Source organism: Nyctereutes procyonoides, unplaced genomic scaffold (genome assembly GCF_905146905.1).
Source record: "Nyctereutes procyonoides isolate TBG_1078 unplaced genomic scaffold, NYPRO_anot_genome, whole genome shotgun sequence".
Classification (NCBI taxonomy): Eukaryota; Metazoa; Chordata; class Mammalia; order Carnivora; family Canidae; genus Nyctereutes; species Nyctereutes procyonoides.
Window position 1 is genome coordinate 66,641,616 of NW_026575052.1, and position 23,147 is coordinate 66,664,762.

At 35.7% G+C, this 23,147-nt stretch overlaps 1 protein-coding gene across 1 annotated transcript in view; it reads left to right on the plus strand.

Annotated features, from left to right (window-relative positions):
* The window catches only part of MRC1 (mannose receptor C-type 1), a 96,928-nt gene that overhangs the window by 31,158 nt on the left and 42,623 nt on the right, over nucleotides 1–23,147 (plus strand). Inside the window, exons 6-10 of the mRNA XM_055332445.1 lie at nucleotides 1,871–2,017; nucleotides 4,983–5,168; nucleotides 14,391–14,548; nucleotides 16,131–16,241; nucleotides 21,642–21,757. Of these exons, the coding sequence (XP_055188420.1) occupies nucleotides 1,871–2,017; nucleotides 4,983–5,168; nucleotides 14,391–14,548; nucleotides 16,131–16,241; nucleotides 21,642–21,757 (718 nt within the window). The remainder of the gene's footprint in view (nucleotides 1–1,870; nucleotides 2,018–4,982; nucleotides 5,169–14,390; nucleotides 14,549–16,130; nucleotides 16,242–21,641; nucleotides 21,758–23,147) is intronic.

Genomic DNA, 23,147 nt, shown 5'->3' on the forward strand with positions numbered 1-23,147 from the left:
TTTTACTATGAAATTCCACTTCCAGTGCATTCCTTCAGTGCACAGTTACAGGACTGTCCTAGAATTGGCTTTGTTTTCCTTTACAATATGGGAACTAAACATTACTGCAAGGGAATATAAAATGTCCTTTTTGTGGGTGAGGATTTGATATGCCTGCCTACTCAGATTAAATTGGAGAATGCCAATTAGGCTCAATCAGATCTTTAGATAATAATGATTTTTTTTTAATAAAGATTTTGTTTATTCATGAGAGATACACAGAGAGAGGCAGAGACCTAGGCAGGGGGAGAAGCAGGCTCCTGGCTTTGTGCGGGACTGGATCCCAGGGCCCTTGGGATCACTACCTGAGCCAAAGGCAGACACTCAACCACTGAGCCACCCAGGTGCCCCAATCTTTTTTTCTTTTTTTAAGGAACTAGAGTATATTCTTTGCTGCTTATTATTGCATCTTAGGCAAGTCACTGTATTGTGCAATTTTGTTATAATTATTGTAATATATAACCACTTGCATTCCAAGAGTTCAGTGAGAAAATTGAGAGGTTAACTTCAGTGAAAGTAAGGAATGAAATTGGAATATGGTTGAGAAAGGAAAAGAAAAATTCTCTTTATTAAACCAAATTCCTGAGAAGTAGTAGCTGCAAGGTTAAATCCCTTCTGAAATAATGAGAGTTTCTTCAAACTAAAACCAGAAATCTTTTGGAATAGTAAAAGCTGTCATTGCATGAATTATTTGATCAAGCATTCAATTGAGTACTTACCAAGTAATAATGTATCTATTGAAATACATTCACAGTTTAAGTGAGGATATTTTACACAAATGATGTAGAAGTGTGAATTCAAATATATAACTGTGGTAGCCATTGAAAGACAACTGATTGATATGTTAAGGTCCTCATCACTACTGATTGATATGTTAAAGTCCTCATCACTAACAATGTCTTTCTTTGTGTGCTCTTCCACAACTTTCAAAAAATTTTGACAAAAGCTTTATGGAGCAGGTGATATGATTCCCATCTAGAAAGAAGGCAAAGTGAGGTCCAGGTCCAGGTTATACACATGTCAGAGGTCACAAAACAGTCATTAACACAATGTGGCTCATCACCCAGTCTTCAGGTGAGAGATGGAGTGCTAGTTTGCAGAATATTAACTAGCGAAAAACCATGAGAAATATGGGCATCAATGCATATATCCATTGCATCCCTGAAGTTGACTTTATCTGGTTCTTTTATCACTTTTCTGTAAGATATGGGATGAAGGGTTAGTCGTTAAAAATCTTCAGTAGGCTGGGTAGAAAATCTTGAGGAAGAGTCTTAGTTTGGGGTGTATCTTATCAGCATTTCCCATGTCATGTTGCTCCTCAAGCTCCCTTTCCCTTGTCTTTCTCCTCTTTGCTGTCTTTCTCTCTCTTGTTGGAAAAAGATTCCCACTTTCAGAAATTCTCTAGTTTGCTCCTCAGAGTTAGCATTACTTAGCTTTTCGGTAGGTATTTACAGTGTTCAATATGACTGGTTTGGAACATCATGTGTTTTCCATTTTGTTAGATATCTCTTAGATATACATCACGAAACCCAGCATGAAGATTGTTCAAGATTATATGGTCTAGCTTAATTGTTGATATTGTGAAAAAAGTTGTTTCAAAGAAGTAAATTCGTATAATCAACATTTTAAACATTGGAATGATCCAATGACAAGAAAAAAAATAGACACCCAACATGTCTTTTCTCTGCAGTCAGTAAATATTTCTTGGTGAATGTGAAGCCAGTGACAGAATGGGATCCATTAAATACCAAGGATGAAGCCGTGCCATTGTGGGGGCTGTCTGCTTGTAATACCTATGATAATCCACTTTGATTTTTCCTTTTCCCCAAAGGAAGTCCATCAGCAGAACCTGGAAAAAGCTGTGTGTCCCTAAATCCTGGGAAAAATGCTAAATGGGAAAATCTGGAATGTGTTCAGAGACTAGGCTATATTTGTAAAAAGGGCAACACAACTTTGAATTCTTTTGTGATTCCCTCAGGTAAGTGATCTATTTGATCTGAAGTGTATAAAATATTGTATTTTAAAGAAGAAAATTATAGTCTAGCCATAACTGTGTGAAATGACAGGTTTTGTTGATAATTTATGGAGTAAACTTAATGATATCCCTACGGAATTTCTTTTTGTTGGTTACTAGTAACCAACTAGTGTGCTATGGTGCTCAGACATGTACAAAGCCTTTGAAAGAACATAAATAAGAATTTATCCTCAGAGGAGCTCTGTGAGGTAGGCATTATTATTCACACATTCTAGATGAGGAAGAGGATATTCGGAGGATCTATAAAACTTGCACATGTGACAAAACTGGAATCCAAGCTAGAAAATAGATATCTGCAAGGGACTTTTTTTTTTATTATATTCTTGCTATTTAAGGATCCATCTGGCTCTAGTGCTGTAAGTTTAGTATCTTCAATGGCAGTCTTCACAGAAATGAGATAAAACATCCAAAAAGTACTCAATGAATTTTATATATAGGCTAGACTCTGGGGAAAGAATTCAATTATGCTCCCTCTTATAATTTTGAGAAGAATTAAGTTACACAAGAATGCACCTTTTTTTCTTCAAACTGGCAAAAAGCAAGCAACCTACACTTTTTTCATTATCGGCTGTTTTTGCAGAAATTCTCTAGTTGCATGTATGTATGTATTCTGCTTGAGAAATCTGACACTGTGGCATTCTTGGCTTTTCTCTTTGACTTTTTCCATGCCTGGGAAGTCAAAAGGTACAAAAGTGATAGGAAGCAATAGTATTTTCCTTCCACCTCTTAACCTCTAACATCCAGTTCTCCTCCCAGGTAAACTGTTTCTGGGTATTTATCCTTATGTAGTTATTGTATAAATATATAAACAAATATGTCTATAATCATTTTTGTCTGTTTTAGTATGCAAATGGAAGCATACTCTATGTATATTCTTCACTTTTTTCAGATAAAAATTTTGGACATCTTTCCATACAGTACACAAATAGCCTCTTGGTTTACTTTTATGGCTGCATGATAGCCATTACAGAGAGAGACCATGTATACTTTTTGACCAGTCACCTAACTGACCTTCAGTTTACTTCCAATTTTTTTATTATCGGAAACATTCCTATCATGAATAACTTTATACACGTGTCATTTCATGCGAGTGATCATTCCTAGAAGTGGAGTTGCCAGACCAAAGAGTAGGTGCCTTTGCAAATTTAATAGATACAGATATGGTCAAGATGTCTAGTGGGTACAGATGAGGGTCCTGGTTCTTGGGTTCAGTGATATTTCCAGAGATACCATGATGATTATAAGCACATGTGCAGGAGGCCTCAGTACTTCATCTCCTCTGTTCCTCCCATAGGAGAAATAGTATCATTCTTTCTCCTTGGAAAAGCTCATACAATTCTCCTTTGGAAGATTTGGAATTGCCACTTAGGGGAAGAGAAAAATGGTTGTTTTACAGCTTCCCTGGTACGGGAAGTAGAACTCTAGAACTTGGCCTTGATACTTAACTCCCAGTTTTGTGTTCCTCATCCATAAAGGGAAATATTAATACCTGTTTTCCCCCCTCTGAGAATTTATCATAGCTGCTAGCAAATTTAAAACTATGTATGGAACTCTTTGTTTGTGGCTTGCATTGTATCTCTAATAGACAGTGTTGCTCTACAGGAACAAGTGATGTTTTGTGTCTGTCCTATGGAATGCCATTTCATTGATTGTTTTAAACATTTTTAAAGGTCATCTGCACATTTTGAAGTCCTCAGCATTTGCTGACATTATTTTTAGCTTCCTAAGTAGCAAAATCAAAATATCCCACCAGAGGGCTCCAGAGCTATACTAACTTATTTATTTATTTTGTAACGTGGCAATGTTGAACATCTAAATTGTATTGAGGGGCCAGAATTTTTAAGTATATGCATTTTTTCTATGACAATAACAGAGCGTTTGGTCATCATGAGTGACTGTTTACTTATATGGCTGTGTAAACACAATCCTGTAACTTGAAGATACGGCAGACAGTCCTGGTCTCTTGAGATAATGGCTTTACAGGATTCATTAAGTGAATAGCAAACATTTACTGTATTGAGCATTTACTAAGGCAGCACATTTGAGAACATTCACTACCAAACAAATGTATAAATTAACATTCATTTGGTAATATAGTCCCTTTTTTAAGCAAGGTCTATTGCAAAATTGCAGTTTGAAATAGTATCTGTGAAGAGAACTGATGAGCTGCTATATATCAAATATATTTTCTCAACCGACATTCATTACACCTGCCATGTACCAGGCCCCATGCCAATTCTGGGACATACAAGGATGGATAACTTGAGTTTCTGTCTTCAAACATCTTTCCTTTCCATTTCCCCAGCTCTTTACGATTATAGTTCATTTTGCAATGTGAAATCAAGATTTATGAAATTTGACCATAACTCTTAGTAGCAATAGTTAGGATGTTGGCCACTGTTACTCTTGATTTAAATAATAATTGTGTGATATTTGTCATCTATAGTGACATTATCTCAAGTGTTTTCTAGTTCAGAAGAACACAGTGAAGATGAATAGCTTCGTATTAGTATTGTTATTGACATTATTGAAATGTTTTTACATATATGGATACTTTAGTTCATGTGCTATGTATGACTTGCCCAAGATCACACAACTTGTGGCACATTCAGGTTTGGCCTGAAAGACTTCTGAATCTAAAACTCTGTGGTCACTACAGTATCATATACCATCTCATTGAAACAAGCCAGAGCCAGTGGGTCAGTGTAGAGGCACCAGTGGCCGGCTTATGCTCTTGTGGTTTCTGTGGCTCATTGGTGGCCCCTCTGTCTCCACCTAGTTATCATTTGTGAGTATGTGTGCCAAAAAGGAAAAGTAAACATTACCTTTAAATGCTTAGAAAATTTTGTTATACTTTTAAAAACATCTTCCCTTTTAAATGTTTTCCAAACTCTTTTTTTTTCTCTAGAAAGTGATGTGCCTACTAACTGTCCAAGTCAGTGGTGGCCATATGCAGGTCACTGCTATAAGATTGATAGAAAAGAGAAGAAAATTCAAAGAGATGCCTTGACTGCATGTCGGAAGGAAGGTGGTGATCTAGCCAGTGTCCACAGCATCGAGGAATTTGACTTTATCATTTCCCAGCTCGGATATGGTGAGAAACCTTATAGCAGTAATATGGTTGGCTCTCCCCCACTCTCCACCCATCTCTTGGAAAATTTAATCATAAATGTTAAATTTAATTTAATAATTGAAGATTAATAGTGAGATTATTTGATAAATATAATAAATATTAATCATGCATAGTAGAAATTGTTTAGAAATTTAAAGAATTTTTTAAAAAGATTTTATTTATTTGAGAGAGAGAGAGAGAGAGAGAGAGAGAGAGAAAGAGAGTGCATGAGCAGAGGCAGGGGAAGAGGGAGAGAGAACCCCAAACAGCCTCCATGCTGAACAGGGAGCCCAACTCAGGGTTTGATTCCAGGACCCAAGATCATGACCTGATCTCAAATCAAGAGTTGGACACCCAACTTACTGTGCCACTCAGGCACCCAAAATTTTTAAAAACTTTTATCAAGGAGATAATTTGACTTATTTTTCTTTTAATACATAATCAACTGACATACAGTTTTAAAAATATTATTTTTTCTATATAATCTGCATGCAGAACAGCCTACCTTAAATTTGTCATTAATATTTCATTTATTGGAAGTACTGGTGTGTACGTATTTTCTTTTTTGACACCCATAGTTTCTCTCACCAGAAATATCTCTAAATGAGCTATATTGTACTGTGAATTTTATTTTCTTTATTGACCTAGCTAGTACTGCTACAGTGTTGAGCAGTGAAAGAAACAGGATATATTATTGGGGTGGTTAGGTGGTGGCCTAAACTTAAAGAAAGGTATGCCTCAATTTTAGGTATGTAATTTAAAGATTATACAGAGAATGTACTAAACAAAATACTGGAAGGTTTTCAAAAATTAATTCTATCAGAAAACAAAGAAAAATGAACTGGTAACACTTATCCCAAAGAGGAGGCAAGAGAGGAGGAACCAAATGAATGCTAACTGGCATTTGGGTACCTGCTGGTTCAGTGATGCTCATTTTGTGCTTCCCCCTCGAGCCTGCTGACTAGCGACAGCTGTTCATTTCCAGCCAGCAAAACAAGAGGAAATGAATGGTGGCAATGGTGGGGGAGGCTTCCTGACACTTATTGCCTGAAAATTGATAAGAGTCAGGGGGAGTGAAGGAGGGCTTTTTCAGCAGTTGACAAAAGATGGGAATTAGCAGAGTAGTCACAGAGAGCCTTTGCAAAGACCCCAAAACACCAGGGCTCCTAGCACCTGTGCCAAACGGAATTCTTTCCCCTCTGTCTACTTGACTCCATTTAATAGGCCCTGATAATAGCCTGCTGCAGCCTGTAAACAACTTCTTCATATTCTCTAATTACGCATTCTGGAGAATTCAGACTAGAAGATAATAATGTAATCAAGACTGATATGTCTGAATAATATCATAGCATCCAAGTCATGATACTTACAGCAGGTAATAAAGTTTGCAAATGAATCTGGAAAACAGATTAGTTAAGATGCCACAGACCCAAAGTGGAAATCTTTCTCTACTTTATATAACATGATATAGTAAAAGAAGCAGCTTATGTTTATTACTGTAGTTATGTAGGGAAGTTGACTGACAAAGGTTGCTTTCATTTATTTATTTTTTTATTGAAGTATAGCTGACATACATTTTATTAGTTTCAGATATCTAACATAATGATGCCACATTTGTATTCATTCCAAAGTGATCACCACAATAAACCTATTTACCAATTTTGACTGTGGTCACCGTGCTGTGCATTACATCTCCATAACTTTTTAATTTTATAGTTGGAAGTTTGTATCTTTTTTTAAAAAAAGATTTTATTTATTTATTTGAGAGAGGGAGAGAGTATGAGTGAGAGGAGGGGCAGAGGGACAAGCCGGCTCCTTGCTGAGTGGGGAAGCCTAACACAGGGCTTGATCCCTGGACCTTGAGCTCATGACCTGGTCCTTAACTGACTGAGCCACCCAGGTGCTCCTGAAATTTGTACTTCTAGACCCTCTCACCCATCTTCCCCCAACAACCTCCCACCATGACGTCTGGCCACCATAAATCCAGTCTCTGTATCTATGAGTTTTGTTTTATTTATTCATTTGTTTTGCTTTTTCAGATTTCACATATAAGTGAGATCAAAGGATATTTGTCTCTGATTTCATTTAGTATAATGCCCTCAAGCTCCATCCATCCATGTTGTTGTAAATGGAAAGATTTTAATCTTTTTTTATGGTTTTGTAGTATTCCAGTGTGTGTGTGTGTGTGTGTGTGTGTGTGTGTACACAATGGAATATATATATGAAATGTATTCTTCATTTATTCATCCATTGACAGACACTTAGAATATTTCTATATCTTGGCTATTGTGCATAATGCTGCAAGGAATATTGGAGGTGCATGGGTCTTTTTGAGTTAGTGTTTTCTTTGGATAAATACCCAGAAGCGGAATCACTGTATCATATGGTAGACCTATTTTTAATTTGTTGAGGAACTTCAACATTGTTTTCTATAGTGGCTGCACCGATTTATACTCCTACCACAGCCCACAAAGTTTCCCTTTTCTCTACATTATTGCCAATACTTGTTATTTCTTGTCCTTTTGATAATAGTCATCCTGACACATGTTGGGTAATATCTCGTTATGGTTTTAATTTGCACTTCCCTGATGGCTGGTGGTTTTGAGCATCTGTTTGCCATCTCTATATACTGTTTGAAAAAATGTCAATTCACATTATCTACCTATTTTTTAAAAAAATTTTATTTATTTATTTATTTATTTATTTATTATTTTTTTTTATGATAATCACAAACAGAGAGGGAGAGAGAGGCAGAGACACAGGTGGAGGGAAAAGCAGGCTCCATGCACCGGGAGCCCGACATGGGACTCGATCCTGGGTCTCCAGGATCGCGCCCTGGGCCAAAGGCAGGCGCCAAACCGCTGCGCCACCCAGGGATCCCATCTACCTATTTTTAAATCAGATTTTTTTGTTATTGAACTGTATGAATTCTTTATATAGTTTAGATATAAACCCTTAATGAACACTTGGTCCGCAAATATCTTCTTCCATTCAGTAGATTGCCTTTTCATTTTGTTGATGCTTTCCTATGCTGAGCAGAAGCTTTTTAGTTTGATGTAGTCCCATTTGACTTATTTTTACTTTTGTTGCCATTGTCTTTTGACTCAGAGCCAAAAAAATACTGCCAAAAGCAATGTTAAGGAGCTTACTGTTTATGTTTTTTTTTCTAGGAGTTTTATGGTTTCTGGGCTTATATTTAAGTCTTTATTTTGAATGAATTTGTGTTTATGGTGTAAGATAGTGGTCCTGTTTCATTCTTTTGTAAGTGGCTTCCAGTTTTCCTAACATAATTTACTGAAGAGACTGTCCTTTCCTCAAAGTATATTCTTACCATCTTTGTTGTAAATTAATTGACCATATATACATTGGTTTTTTTCCAGGCTCATTATTCTGTTCCATTGATGTGTGTCTGCTTTTAGGCTGAAACCATGCTGTTTTGATTACTTTGGCTTTGTAATATTGTTTGAAATCTAGGAGTGTGATACCTCTACATTTGTTCTTTCTCAAGATTGCTTTTGCTCTTTGGGATCTTTTGTGGTCCCATACAAATTTTAGGTTCATTATATTTCTGTGAAAAACGCCATTGATATTTTGATAGGGATTGCGTTGAATCTATATATTACTTTGGGTAATAGGGACATTTTTATAATATTAATTCTCCAATCCATGAACATGGACTATCTTTATATTTATTTGTTTCTTCCTCAATTTCATTCATCAAGTTTTATAATTTTCAGTGTACAAGGCTTTTACCTTTTTGTTTAAATTATTCCTAGGTATTTTATTCTTTTTGATGCAATTGGAAATCGAATTATTTTCTTAATTTCTCTTTCTTATAGTTCATTGTTAGTATATTAAAAGGCAACATAGTTTTATGTATTAATTTTGTATCCTGCAATTTTATTGAATTTGTTTATTAATTTTAACAATTTTCTTGGTGGAGTCTTTAGAGTTGTCTATGAAATCATGTCAGCTGCAAATAGTGATAATTTTACTTCTTCCTTTCTAATTTAGATACCTTTTACTTCTTATTCCTGCCTAATTGCTCTGGCTAGACTTCCAATATAATGTTGAGTAAAACTGGGGAAAATGGGCATCCTTTTCTTTTTCTTTTTTTTAAATAAAGATTTTATTTATTTATGAGAGACACAGAGAAAGAGACAGAGACATATAGGCAGAGGGAGAAACTAAAAAGGCAACAAAAAGACCAATGAAACTTAGAATTAGTTTTTTGAAAAGATAAACAAAACTGACAAACCTTTAGTTAGATTCAATCAGATAAAAAGATAAGTGCAAATAAATAAAAATAGAAATGAAAGAGGAAAAATTACAGGCTCCCATGGGGAGCCTGATTAAGGACTTGATCCCAGGACTCCAGGATCATGACCTGAGCCAAAGGTAGATGCTCAACTACTGAGGCTCCCAGATGCCCCCTCTTTTTCTTGTTTTAAGGGAAAAGCCTTCAGTTTTTTATTATTGAGTACCTTAGTTGTGGGCACACCATATATGGTGTTATTATGTTAAGGTACATTCTGTCTATTTCCAATTGATTGAGAGATTTTATCATAAATAAATATTGATTTTTCAGTTGCTTTTTCTGCCTCTATTGATATTATCTTAAAAATTAAATTAAAAATTTTTTTAGAGAGCAAGCATGAGTGGAGGGAGAGGCAGAAGGAAAGGGAGACAATCTTAGGCAGGTTCCACATCCAGCATGGAGCTCAATAGCTCAAAACACTGAGCCAAAATCAATAGTTTAATGCTTAACTAATTGAGCCACCCAGATGCCTCAAGATGATAATATGATTTTCATTTTGTTAATGATGGTGTATTACATTGACTGACTTGCAGATACTGAACCATCCTCACATGCCTGAAATAAATCCCATTTGATCGTGGTATTTGATCCTTTTAAGGCATTGTTGATTTCTGTTTGCTAACATTTTGTTGAGGATTTTTGCTTCTGTGTTCATCAGGGATTCTTTTTTTTTTTTTTTTTGTGATGCCTTTGATTTTGGTATCAAGCTAATACAGGTCTCATAAAATAAGTTTGAGAGTTTTCTTTCCTATTCAATTTTTTGGAAGAGTTGAGAAAAATAAGTTTTAAGTCTTCTTTGAATGTTTGGTAGAATTCACTGGTGAAGCCATCTGATCTTGGACTTCAGTTTGCTGTTTTTTTTTTCTTTCTTTTGATTACTGATTCAGTCTTTTTACTAGTAATTGGTCTGTTCAGATTTTCTATTTTCTATTTCTTCATGTCCAGTATTGGAAGATTGTATATATCTAGGAATTATCCACTTCTTCTGAGTTGTCTAATTTGTAGGAATATAATTACTTACAGTAGTCTCTTATGATACTTTGTATTTCTTTGGTATCAGTTGTAATTTTTCCTCTTTCATTTCTATATTTATTTGCACCTTTCTTTTTATCTGATTGAATCTAACTAAAAGTTTGCCTGTTTTGTTTATCTTTTCAAAGAACTAACTCTTAGTTTCATTGGTCTTTTTGTTGCCTTTTTAGTTTCTCACTTATTTTTGTTCTGATCTTTATTATTTCCTTCCTTCTACTAACTTTGGGCTTCATTTTTTTCTTCTTTTTCTAGTTCCTTTAGGTGTAGAGTTAGGTCATTTATTTGAGATTTTTCTTTTTTCTTGAGGTAGGAACTTTGTATTGCTGTGAACTTCCCTCTTAGAATGTTTTTGCTGTATCGCATAGATTTTGGTATGTTTATTTACATTTCATTTGTCTGAGGGTATTTTTTGATTTCTCCTTTGATCTTTTTACTACCTTATTGATTTTTCAGTAGCATTTTTTAAAATCTCAATTTATTCCTGATTTTTTCCTGTATCCTTTTTGTAGTTGATTTCTACTTTTATACCACTGTGGTTGAAAAAATGCTTGATATGATTTCAGTATTCTTAAATTTATTGAGACTTATTTTGTGGCCTCACATGTGACCTATCTTTGAGCAGATTCCTTGTGTACTTGAGAAGACTATATATTCAGCTGTTTGGGAATGGAATGTTCTGTATATGTAAATTATTTATTTCCATTTCTTTAAGTTTTTTCTGGAGTTTCATTTAAAAAAAAACTTGGAACATATTCCTCTGTTTTTACAATTTGTTTAACTCTCTGTTGGATTCTGTGTGTCAGGAATCAGCTACCTCTCTGCCTTAAAGTGGTGACCCTGTGTGGGTGATGATCCTTACCATCTAAATTTGCTTTAATCATTAGCTGTTTCTTGAATTGTCTCTCCAATATTTCAGACTTACGGGGCCCAGAAACAGTCCCCCCACTCTGGTTACCAAAGCCCAGGACTCAAGGGGCATCCTTTGTGTGGGCTGTGCATTGAAGGGATGTAGGGAGATAAAGTGCTGCTTGCTGTTTTTGGGAGGGGACTGTAGTAGTGGAAGGAGGTGTGGGGCCCTCACCTACTGCCTCTGGCAGGGCTATAGCATCAGTGTGATGGAATGGCATTACCTGATTAGATTGGTAGTGCAAAAATAGCACCTATTAACTCCCCACACTAGCAAAGTAGAGGAAGAATGTAAGAATGGTGCCTTTCTGCACTGTTTTCTCTGGAGAGATTTCAACAGGCTTTTGCCCCCCCCTCCCCCCGGCAATTTTTAAGATTAGCAAATGAATCTCCTTTGAATATGGTCTAGGAACTGCTGCTTTTGCCTTGGGCTTTGGGTTGAGTGCCACTGCATGTGAGACCTCTGTTCTGACAACCCTATGGTTCTCTTGGATTTGAGCCCCATTGGTTTTCAAAACCAGATGTTTTGGGGTCTCTTTTCTAGTACACATCCTGAGAGTTGGGGTGCCTGATGTGAGACACAAATTCCTTGCTCCTTAGGAAGGAGTTCCATATTTGTGAGACCCCTCCTGATGGTGGGTCACTACACCCTTGTGGGTTTTTGTCAGGACTAAGTCTCTGCTTCTCCTAGCCATCTCAACATGGCCTTTTTACCTTTTGTTGTAGAATAGTGGTTCAGCTAGCTGTCAGGTTCCTTTCAGAGGAATTGTTCTGTAGGTAGCTATAGATTTGTTGTATCCATTGGAGGAGTTGAGTTCAGGATCTTCATATACTGCTGTTTGGAGCTGCCTCTGGCAAAGGTTGTTCTACAATTCAGATTAGGAATTAATACATTTTCACTGGGAAATCTTCCCTTCTTTATTGTTGATAGTCTGATTTATTTAAAACAGTAACAATAATATAGATAAAAACAAATAAAAGTAAAGGTAAACAAAATTATTGTTTCTAAATCAAAAGCCTAGAAAACTCTTTAAGTAGTTGAGACAATATCTCTTTTTAAAAAATATCTTTATATTAATTGTGGAAACACAATGGAGAAATTGACACTTGCCCACATAAGTTATGACTACATCAACTAAGACAACTTCCCTAACTGATTCATAACAATTGGTCTAACAACTTTTTAAACTTGTGTATTGTGTATTTTTATGGAATCTAGATTGTGCTTAGGAATTATAAAAACTAGAGGGAGGTGCACAATTTAGTGAGAAAAAATGTTTATAGAGAGTTTACATTTTTATTAGTCTTCAACCTAAATCCTGGAAGGGCACATGAGGTCATTTTGAAGCTTATATTTTCTGCCCAAAAGATCATGATCTGCCAAATTAAGTGAAAGGAAAAGGGGATCATCCTGGCGATGTCATTCATGCTTCATGGCACTGGAAACATCTGCTGGGGCTGGCAATGGGCCAATCATGGACTTCTCCAAAAGCAAAGTTGAGTGACAACTTTTAGGAGGAAGAGATGAAACCATTTAGGGAAATTCCTATATGGTATGGCATTTTTCTCATTTTCTACTGCAACATCATCCTTATAATCCTTTGGCAAGTAATTTTATTTTTCCATGTAAAGAACATAAGTCAGACATTCATAATGACATTTCCAATAGTACAAACTAAATAGACATTGTCTATTCTTTCTTTTTTTTGAATTTGCAAATATATATGTTTCTAGCCATGAAAGCTTAGGCCTTAAATTTTATCCCATTTTAGTTAAAACATTTAGAATTTTTAGAATTTTAACTACAGATAAGATCATCAATGTTCTTCATAGAATAAAACAAAATGGTCACATCTTATATCTGTACCTGGTTGTTTTTGTTTTAACCTTTACTTGTTGTTTGAACTTTTTCTGGTATTTTATAGTGAAAATGACTTCATATTCATTTATATTTATAGACTAATAAATAAGTCCCAAATGTCAGGAGAGACAGTTCAACCCCTCAGTTTATATATCTTCTCACTCCTATTATAGATATTGAGCTTTAATGGGAACACCCAATATGTTCTTCAAAATAGCATAGTAATAAAATAGAAGTGTTTTTTTTTTACAGATTTTATTTATTTATTCATGAGAGATATACACAGAGAGAGAGGCAGAGACATAGGCAGAGGGAGAAGCAAGTTCCATAGGGAGCCCGACGTGGAACTTGATCCCGGGACTCCAGGATCATGCCCAGGGCCGAAGGCAGGCACCAAAGCGATGAGCCACACAGGCATCCCTAGAAGTGGTTTTTAATAGTACTTTAAAACATTCATGAGTTTAATAACAGTCGGATAGATTAATATATAAGGAAGTTATCATATATCCAACACTGAGAGTGCAGTAGATATGGAAAGTTATTTATAACCAAAAAAGTAACTTCACAAAATAGGGAGTAATGATGGATCAACTTCAGCTTCATTTTAGCAACTGCCATGAGATATAAGTTATACTCAAACAATAAAAGAATAAAGTTCCATTCATAATATAAAGAATACATTGTGTAAACTAATATTGACAACATAAAATGTAGTAGGCAACTCAGATTAACACTCAAGAGGATGGGGATCCCTGGGTGGCGCAGCGGTTTGGCGCCTGCCTTTGGCCCAGGGCAGGATCCTGGAGACCCGGGATCGAATCCCACGTCGGGCTCCCGGTGCATGGAGCCTGCTTCTCCCTCTGCCTATGTCTCTGCCTCTCTCTCTCTCTCTTTCTGTGACTATCATAAATAAATAAATAAATAAATTAAAAAAAAAAAAACACTCAAGAGGATGCTCTTTTATCTGTTATAATATTAAGGGAATAGACCTCTGTTAATAAAACAGGGGCCTTCCTTTCCTGATAACCTCCTGATTTTTGGAAAGAAAACATATGTATGTTACTTTTCTGTTTTTCTTCCTGTTTAGAGCCAAATGATGAGTTATGGATCGGCTTAAATGACATCAAGATTCAAATGTATTTTGAGTGGAGTGATGGGACCCCTGTAACATTTACTAAATGGCTTCGTGGGGAACCAAGCCATGAAAACAACAGGCAGGAAGATTGTGTCGTCATGAAAGGCAAGGTAAGGCAACTGTATTTGCTGATACCTAGCAAAAGCCTGAAGGTATTTTCTCTCCTGCCTCACTCACTCATATAATCATTTAGATTGTTTCTAGTCTAGGTGATCTATCTACATTTCAGTTATTTAGCAAGGTCAAATTTTTAAGGGGACAAAAAAAGCAAGAGACAGAAACATTCAGTTCAAGGGTGAAATTAACCAATAACCCATATTCATATTGTTCCTGTGCTGGGTTCTAAATGGCAATATATAGAGCTTGACTGGTCAAATGAGAGCTTGGTTCTATTTCTGACTGGTTGCTCTGAGTAGATGTACTTAAGTCTATTCTACCTACCACAGTCTGCAGTCTGTACTTGGAGAGCTACATTTGTTCTTTTAGGTTACATGGAGATGTCAAATATGAGAAGATTGCTTCCATGTCCTTAAATACGACTTTAGTGACTAAAGAATATCATCAAATTATCTTTTGCTAATGGATGATGAACATGGTGGCTAAGAGGCTGGGTTTTGATGCATGGCTTATTTTTCTCATTTATAAGATAGGCATAATAATTGTACCCAACTTAATGATGGGCAAAGGATTAAATGGGTTGATGCATAGAACAAGCAGTGACTGGCCCAAACCTACTGTTCAGTAAGTATTAGAGGCTATTTCATCATTGGGATTGTTTTCATTGTGATTAATTGAAAGCTAAAGAAAAGAGTAGGCGTTAACTATTGAAAGGATAGGAAGAAGTGGGTCCTAGGAAGAGGAAACCAGAAAGCATCATTGTAAGGAACTGAAGAATAGTATGGCTGAAAGCAAGGAGTAAGACGCAGGGTGGGTAGGAATACTAGTGAGTGTTGACGCTGAACAAATATGTCTTAGCTCAGGAGTGGCAAGACCGATTTTTCAATTTAAAAATAATTACTCTGGCTGAAAGTTGAGTACCAAACGGCAGCAGGTTGCAGCTGAGTGAGGAATAAGGAATCAGAGGCAGACAATACAGAAAACAATTCCAAAGTGGTTAATAGTTATGTGAAGCAGAGGAGAAGCCATTATGATGTGAAGTCTCTAAGGTAGGGAGAGAAGTTGGAGTCTGAAGCAAAGTGGGAGGCGGAGCTTTAGATTCAGGAGGATACCCATTAAAATGAATCAGAAAAAGGAGGAGATATGCATGTTTTCAGACGTGTTTTGAAGTTTGACGCATTTGGAAGGGAGTTTTTCTGGATGGCTTTCCAGGTTCTCGGTTCACTTGAAAGCAGCTGATAGAAGAGGCTGTGTATAGACCTTCTTTTGACACCATAACTTAAGAGCTTACAAGCTTTTCTTAGTTTCTCTTTAGATCCCTCTACTCTACAGTGGCATGGACAGCCAAAATAGAAAAACACATTGGAGCTGCAATCTCTTTTCACATCTTTGCAGCCAGAATCAAATTTGCTATTCACTTATTAAACGTCAATTTACCTTTCCTTTCAGAGATACCATTTTTCTCTTATGAACCTTTTTATTTATTTATTTTTTCCTGAGTCCTGATTGTAAGGAAACAGCCTCAGAGCCAAACAACTGATAATCATTCATTGTTTTTCTCTTTGCTTTCTGCAGGATGGGTACTGGGCAGATCGAGCCTGTGAGAGGCCTCTTGACTACATCTGTAAGATGAAATCTCAAACCCAGCCCACAGGAACAGTGAAAGCAGAAACAGGCTGCCAGAAAGTGAGTATAGAACATGCACAATAACTTCAGAGTAGAAAATATTATGTGATGCCTTGGCTTTATTTTTTGGCTGTGAAAGTGCTTTATTATTGTCTAGGTAGCCATGTGTTCTAACTGTTTAACCATCCAATGGGTTATCATTAGTGTTTGGTATCATTGTTCTCCCCAAAAGCATCTTTGGGTGTCTTCTACAGGTAATACGGGTGCATGTGGTCAGTAGCAGCTTAAAGAACATCACGGCAATTCTCCTGCCCCAAATGGGGGAATGAGAACAGAAATTAAAACCACACTTCTATGGAGCCTGGTGAGGGCAATGAGACTATAGTGAGTTATAGTCATGGAAGAAGGGTCATTGAGGGATTGGTAGTCAGTGATCCTATGGCTTGTAGAAACATTTCCCATAGATAACCGCAAGTTTTGGATAACAAACTGTCCTGTCATTTTCTCCATTTATAATATTTTCTGAGGGTGCTGCTTCTGATAGGGATTCTTCCCGTAGATCCCTGCATTGGGAAGCAGGGAATCTAAAGCCATGCCAAGTTATTATGCTTTGTCCCCACTTGTATGTCAGCTAATACTACCTCCTTGCAGCTCTTATAATTCTTTGAGGTTGAAGTAAATGATCTCTGTGAAACAATTTCTAAAAGCATCCAGAAACTACAAAATACAGGGTGTATGGTTATCATTTTCCTGTTTAACTGCTGAGTTGCTTGTCTTCCCCTTTTTTACCTTTCTCACTTCTCTTGCATAAAAATAAAGTAGAAACTAATTTTCTTTCCAAGCATGTCATGTTGTGATCAGATCATCTTATAAACAAACACCAGAAGGCTGAGAGTTCATGAAACATAATTTAGAACTGTCCAAATAAATCATAAAGAAACATTGAGCAGACACAGAAAATCAGAGCTATTCACGATATCTCTGTGATAATCAAAATCCCCCCTTTAATTATTATGCTCTGGGAATTCAGCCCAGGGAAGCCATGACTTTCTTAGAGTGACAGAAGCAAGGCTAGAACTCTGGTCTCCCAACCCTATGTCTCTACCCTGAGATTACTGGTTTCACTACCAGTGTACTTATATATTCTTTGTCTAATCATAGGGATGGATATACAGGAGTGTGTATATTCTTGTAATTTTCTATAAATAATAAAAAATCCTTAGATGTTATTACTTCTGTACAATGGATCAAAGTCTGTATACATGTAACAGTTTCTATGTATAATAAAAGTTATATGTATAGTCTAGTAATTGTCATATCTACAATGTCTGATAAAATCCAATTTAATCATTAAGGTGGTAATAAGAAAAATAAGAAAATATCCACAACTGTTTGTTGAGTATAGTTAATTATCTTAAAGGATAAATATTATGTTCCTAGTTAGAAGAGGAAAGTGAAGCTCAGAAACATTAAATAATTTGACCAGATTAAAAATACCTGTGATAGGTAGCTTCCTTAGAGAGCTGAGAAGACTGGAACAACAACAATAACAGCAAAAAATCCACTCACTAGCAAAGGAAGATAACAAGATTTTTTTTAATTAATTTATTTATTTTCTAATCTGTGCCTGGGCACTTTGTGGTGTGGGGATCTTTGTGAGAATTCAAAGCCGCAGATGTGTTCTACAGATCTGGGATTCAGTTTTCAATTCACTGCTACCTTTGTGAGACATCTGGGACAAAGTGGTCCTGAGTCTCTGATATTTCAGGATATCTGACAGATACAAATGTTAAGCCACTTTATGCAGACGTTCCCTCTGCCAGGCTGACAAGGAATCTTACAGATGAGTATGAAATCTGAAATTATATCAGGAACTTTAAATGGTGGGATTAATGGATGTGACATTCAAATGAATGTGTTTTTGAATTCTTACAGAAATGAGTGACGAGCTTGGAACCATGGACCAATCAACCAAATTTTCTTGTCTAGTGCTTTCATTATGATTCACTTCCAGATATTTTTGATTTCCATTAAGATTTCTTTGATCCTTGAATTATTTAGAAGTGTTTATGTGTGTGTTGATATTGGTGGCACTTTGGTGGTAGGGATGGGAATTTTGGTTTTTAGCTTCTAAATAGTTAGAAACTGTTGATTTTAATTTCACTGCATTGTGATCATATAAAGGTTTGGTTATTACTTGTTGAGACTTTATGATCTAATTCATAGTTTTCATACATATTCAGTGTATTTGAACAGGATGATCTTTGATTTTTGGCTTCAGGGGTCTATAGATATTGACTAGATAAAAAGTTAATTTATATTATTCAGATGTTCTATATTCCTAATATTTTGTCTGTTCGACAAAATATTCTCCTTGCAATTCTGTCAGTTTTTGTTTTATATACTTTAGTCTGTGTTATATCTTCCTGATACATCCATCCTTTAATTATGCAATTACTTTCCTTATTTATAATGCTTTTTTAACCGTAAAATCAATTTTAAATAATATTAATATGCACAGAAGCTATCTTTTGCTTGGTATTTTCTTAGAATCTCTTTTTTCCAACTAGTTCTTTTTAATCATTCTATGTTATGGAATGGCTCTTGTAAATATGTATCTGCATTTTAGTTTTTTTAAATCTAATTGGAGGAACTCTGGCTTTTTCCTGGCAAACATGAGTTTAGATTTTTTTTTTTTGCATACTCATGTATTTGTTTCTAGCATCTTATTTTGTGCTTTATTTTGTTTACCATTCTGTTTTCTTTCCTTTCTGGTGTGTCCTTTCTTACATTCCACTGGTTCTATGGAATGTTTTTATCACATTTTCCTTCTCTACACGTATGGGAATCATATTCCACTTCTAATTTTTTTTTAATGGTTAACCTTCTGTTTTTAACACACATTTCTGACTTGAAGTTAAGCAGCATCTCTCTCAGCTTCCTGAACAAAATGAAGTTTATTATTCCACGTAAACATAAAAAAATTTTTTTTAACTTGGAATTAATGTTACACTTCCAAGGAACTGTAAAAGAGAGTACAGAAAATTCCCCTGTGCCATCTACTCTGCTCCCTCCAGTGAGAACCCCTTATGTAATTAGAGTACAGGATCACAGCTAGGTAACTGACATGGATTCAATATGTTAACTTAACTATACATCTTGTTAATTTTCCATTCTTTAACCTCCCACCTGCAATTAGTTATCTTTGCTATTCCTACAAGCATTTAGACCTGGATTCACTAAGGCATCTATTGGTTTCTTTGCTCAGTGTAGACTTTTAGTCCTCTTCCTCCTGATTTAAACTCCTTCTTGCCAAAGTAAATCTTTTAGTGATTTTTTTCACCAATGATATGGGAGTAGAAAACTCTCTGTCTTTATCTGAAAATGTTTTGATCCCTCTTCATCTTACATAATAACTTAGGTAGGTTCTTTTAAAATGCTAGGTTGACAGTAGTTTTCAGAGAGTTCTGTGTATACATCGTTTCATTTTCTCCTGGCCTTTATTTTTGCCATTGGAATTCCTGTTATTTGACTAATTCTTCTTTTTTAAAAGTGGGGACTCTGTATCTTCTCTCTGATTTTAAGATCTCCTCATTGTCTTTGTCAATCTGCAGGCTTTTAGTACAATATGTTGAAATTTGGATTTATTTTCTTCTGTTTGGTACTCCATGTGCTTCTTCATTTTTGGAATTTGTCTCTTTCTTTTAATTCTTGAAAGTCATCAGTCATTAATTTTATTCAGTGATTCTGAAACTTTTCTTGGGTTGATTTTGAAACTTCTCATTGTATTATTTTGTTTTCTCTTCATGCTTTTAAAACCTCTTTTCATTTGTTCATCTCTCTGATGCATTCATTTGATTGACTAAGCCACATTTTCTATATTTAATCTGGTCATTGTGTTTCTAACTTTATATTTTTTTCTTTTCTAGAAATTCTATTTTTTGTGTGTTCAGATCCTTTTGTTCTTTGTTCATAGCATTTTGATCGTTCATTATTGGTTCTGCTTCTTTTTGCCTTCTTTTGTTAAATCATCAGAAACATGCTTATTTTTATATTCTTTCCAAATTGTTTTATTATGTTACATTGCTGACTTTCCCTTAAAATGAGCCTCACATGGTTGATAATTTTCAACTGTGATTAGTCCTCATCTCATCTACACCCTACACCTCAAATGTCATAGTCATACATGACCTGTATTGCAGAAATATTTCAGTTGTGTAGTTCTGTATTTTACTTACCTGAGTGCCGAGGAATTTCTCCTTTTGTAAACCAAGATTTATTTTATTTCTTGGCTGTGGATTCTAATACAACGTGAACAATGTCAAGTTGGGACCAGCACCCATCTCTGACACATAATCACTATTTATTTTTACCTGAAGAATTTTTTTTCCTATACCTAGAAGCCCAGGCAGATGACAAGAATATGCCACTGCCTGGTTCTGTGAATATAGTTTTCTCACTCTACTTTCCTGGAGGGGCTCCCCTTAGTGGGTATCATCTTTAAAAAAAAAAAAAATCATTTATTTGAGAGAGAGAGGAAGAGAGCCCTCAAGTGGGTGGGGGAGGGGCAGAGGGAGAGAGAATTCTCAAGAAGACTCCCCAGTGAGTGCAGAACCCAACATGGAGCTTGATCCCAGGGCCCTGAGATCATGGCTTGAGCTGAAATTAGGAGTCAGCCACTTATCTGACTGAGCCACCCAGGCACCCCAGTCAGTATGATCTTTATGTAAAGACTTCAGTTCCATTTCCCTGCCTCAGGTGGGCTGATAGCCAAATACTCTCATTTATACGGACATTTAGTACCCCTACCCTGAGACCCTAGGACCCTAGTCTAGGTCTGGTACATGACAGGACGACTACAGTCTCAGCTTGAGCATTTCCCATTCTACCATTTTAGTCTTCTATATGTTTTTTGGTTCCTGAAGGTTTCCTCATGCATGGACTTTTTTTTATTGTTATGTTTTTATTTAGCATTTCTGTGTGTTTGAAGTATGGGAGAAGAACCATGCAGAATCATGTTGCCATAAGTGTGATAATTATTCTCCTAGGACCAGATGATACAGCTTTACAGTCACTACCTACTTTTGGCTTCAGTAGGCAACTAGGCTTGCTACTCAGCAAATTATTTCCTGTGGTTACTTATTCTAACACTGAAATCTTCGCCATTCTGTTCAGGGTCCTCAATAAGCATTTCAAAAATGACTTTTGTTGGAAGATGTAACAGGAGTGGAGAGAGTAAATGTCCTGCCTCTAGTTTTGTGGCATAATTTGTCCTAAGAGGAACAATGTACTACTGTTTTCTTTATTCATATAAATATTTTTCATTGCATTTCAAATTTTCCAGATTTGTGTTCTCCACATACTCCTATTATTTATCAATTTATGTTTCATGGTAGAGGAATTACTGAAATAATATTATTTAATCAGTATCCATGATAATCTGCTTGATAACATTAACAGGGCTGGAAAAGACATGGCTTTTACTGCTATTTGATTGGACACACACTTTCAACATTTACAGAAGCTAACCAAACCTGTATAAATGAGAAGGCTTACTTAACAACTATTGAAGACAGGTATGCAACTACTTTAATTTTATTTGAACATATGTCAAATAATGAAATGTTTTCAGAGAAGCCTAAATATCAACATGCTCTAAATTTCTGGAAGTTACATGTGATCTATCCTGAGGTATGGCTTGCAAAAGTAGGAGCATTAAAAAAAAATCATTTTCTTATTTGAATTATTCACTTGTAAATACTATAAAGTATTTTGCTTCTTTTAGAACTATAAAGCAATATTCAGGACAGTGTATTAGTATTCTAGTAAACATAGTTTGTGGATCTGACTTTTTTCTGATCTAGTATATGTCAAATTTTTTAAGGCAAGGAAACTGAGTAAAACTTATTAGTTCAAAAAATGCTGCTATCTTACCACTATCTGCACCAAAAAAGGTGATAGAGAGATTTAATGAATATTTTATTATTCCCTTATATCCTTCTGTGCTTTCTTTTTTGCTTTGCTATGCTTGCTAGACTGTTAGGTCCAGAAAAATAACATAGACATAGAGGATATTTTATATAACTTTTGACTTCTAGCATCCCAGCCATCTTTGAGGTTTTAGTTTTTATTTATCTTGCCCATAATCTTTACAAAGCACTGGATTAGGCACTGAAGAAACTTAAAAGAAATTTTAAAATGTGCATTTGATTTGTAATAAAAAGATAAAAACAAGTTGTGTTTTAATACAAGAAGCTATATCCATTGGCCTTTTAAGGCACACCCAATAAAATGTAGAGAATGCTATTGATATTTAAAAAAAATTCTTTGATAAAAACAAAAAAGAGATATCATAGAATTTGTATAGTCTTTGTAAAAGAGCTTGTATTTCAACCATATTCTTTTTTCATGTGCAATTAAATACCTAATATATTGTTGCATACTCATATAATGCTAATGCCTGAAAATCTGAACATAGATCCTTTTTATCTTCTGACAAGATGAACTTTACATCTTTTTTTTTAATTTTTTATTTATTATAGTCACACACACACACACACACACACACAGAGAGAGAGAGAGAGAGAGAGAGAGAGAGGCAGAGACATAGGCAGCGGGAGAAGCAGGCTCCATGCACCGGGAGCCTGACGTGGGATTCGATCCCGGGTCTCCAGGATCGTGCCCTGGGCCAAAGGCAGGTGCCAAACCGCTGCGCCACCCAGGGATCCCTGAACTTTACATCTTTAAGTACTATGGGAATATATTCTGATCTGCATTGTAATTGATCTTTTGGTTTATCAGAGCAGAGATTTCCCTATATTTTATATTTTGGGTTTGTTTTCCTTTGTGTTTTCTATGATATTTATAATCAGGAGCTCCCTAACTCTGTGGTTAAATTTGATTTCTAGACATTTGAGAAAAATTGAGTTTAGGACTTTGACTTTTTTTGTTTTTTCAATGTAGGGA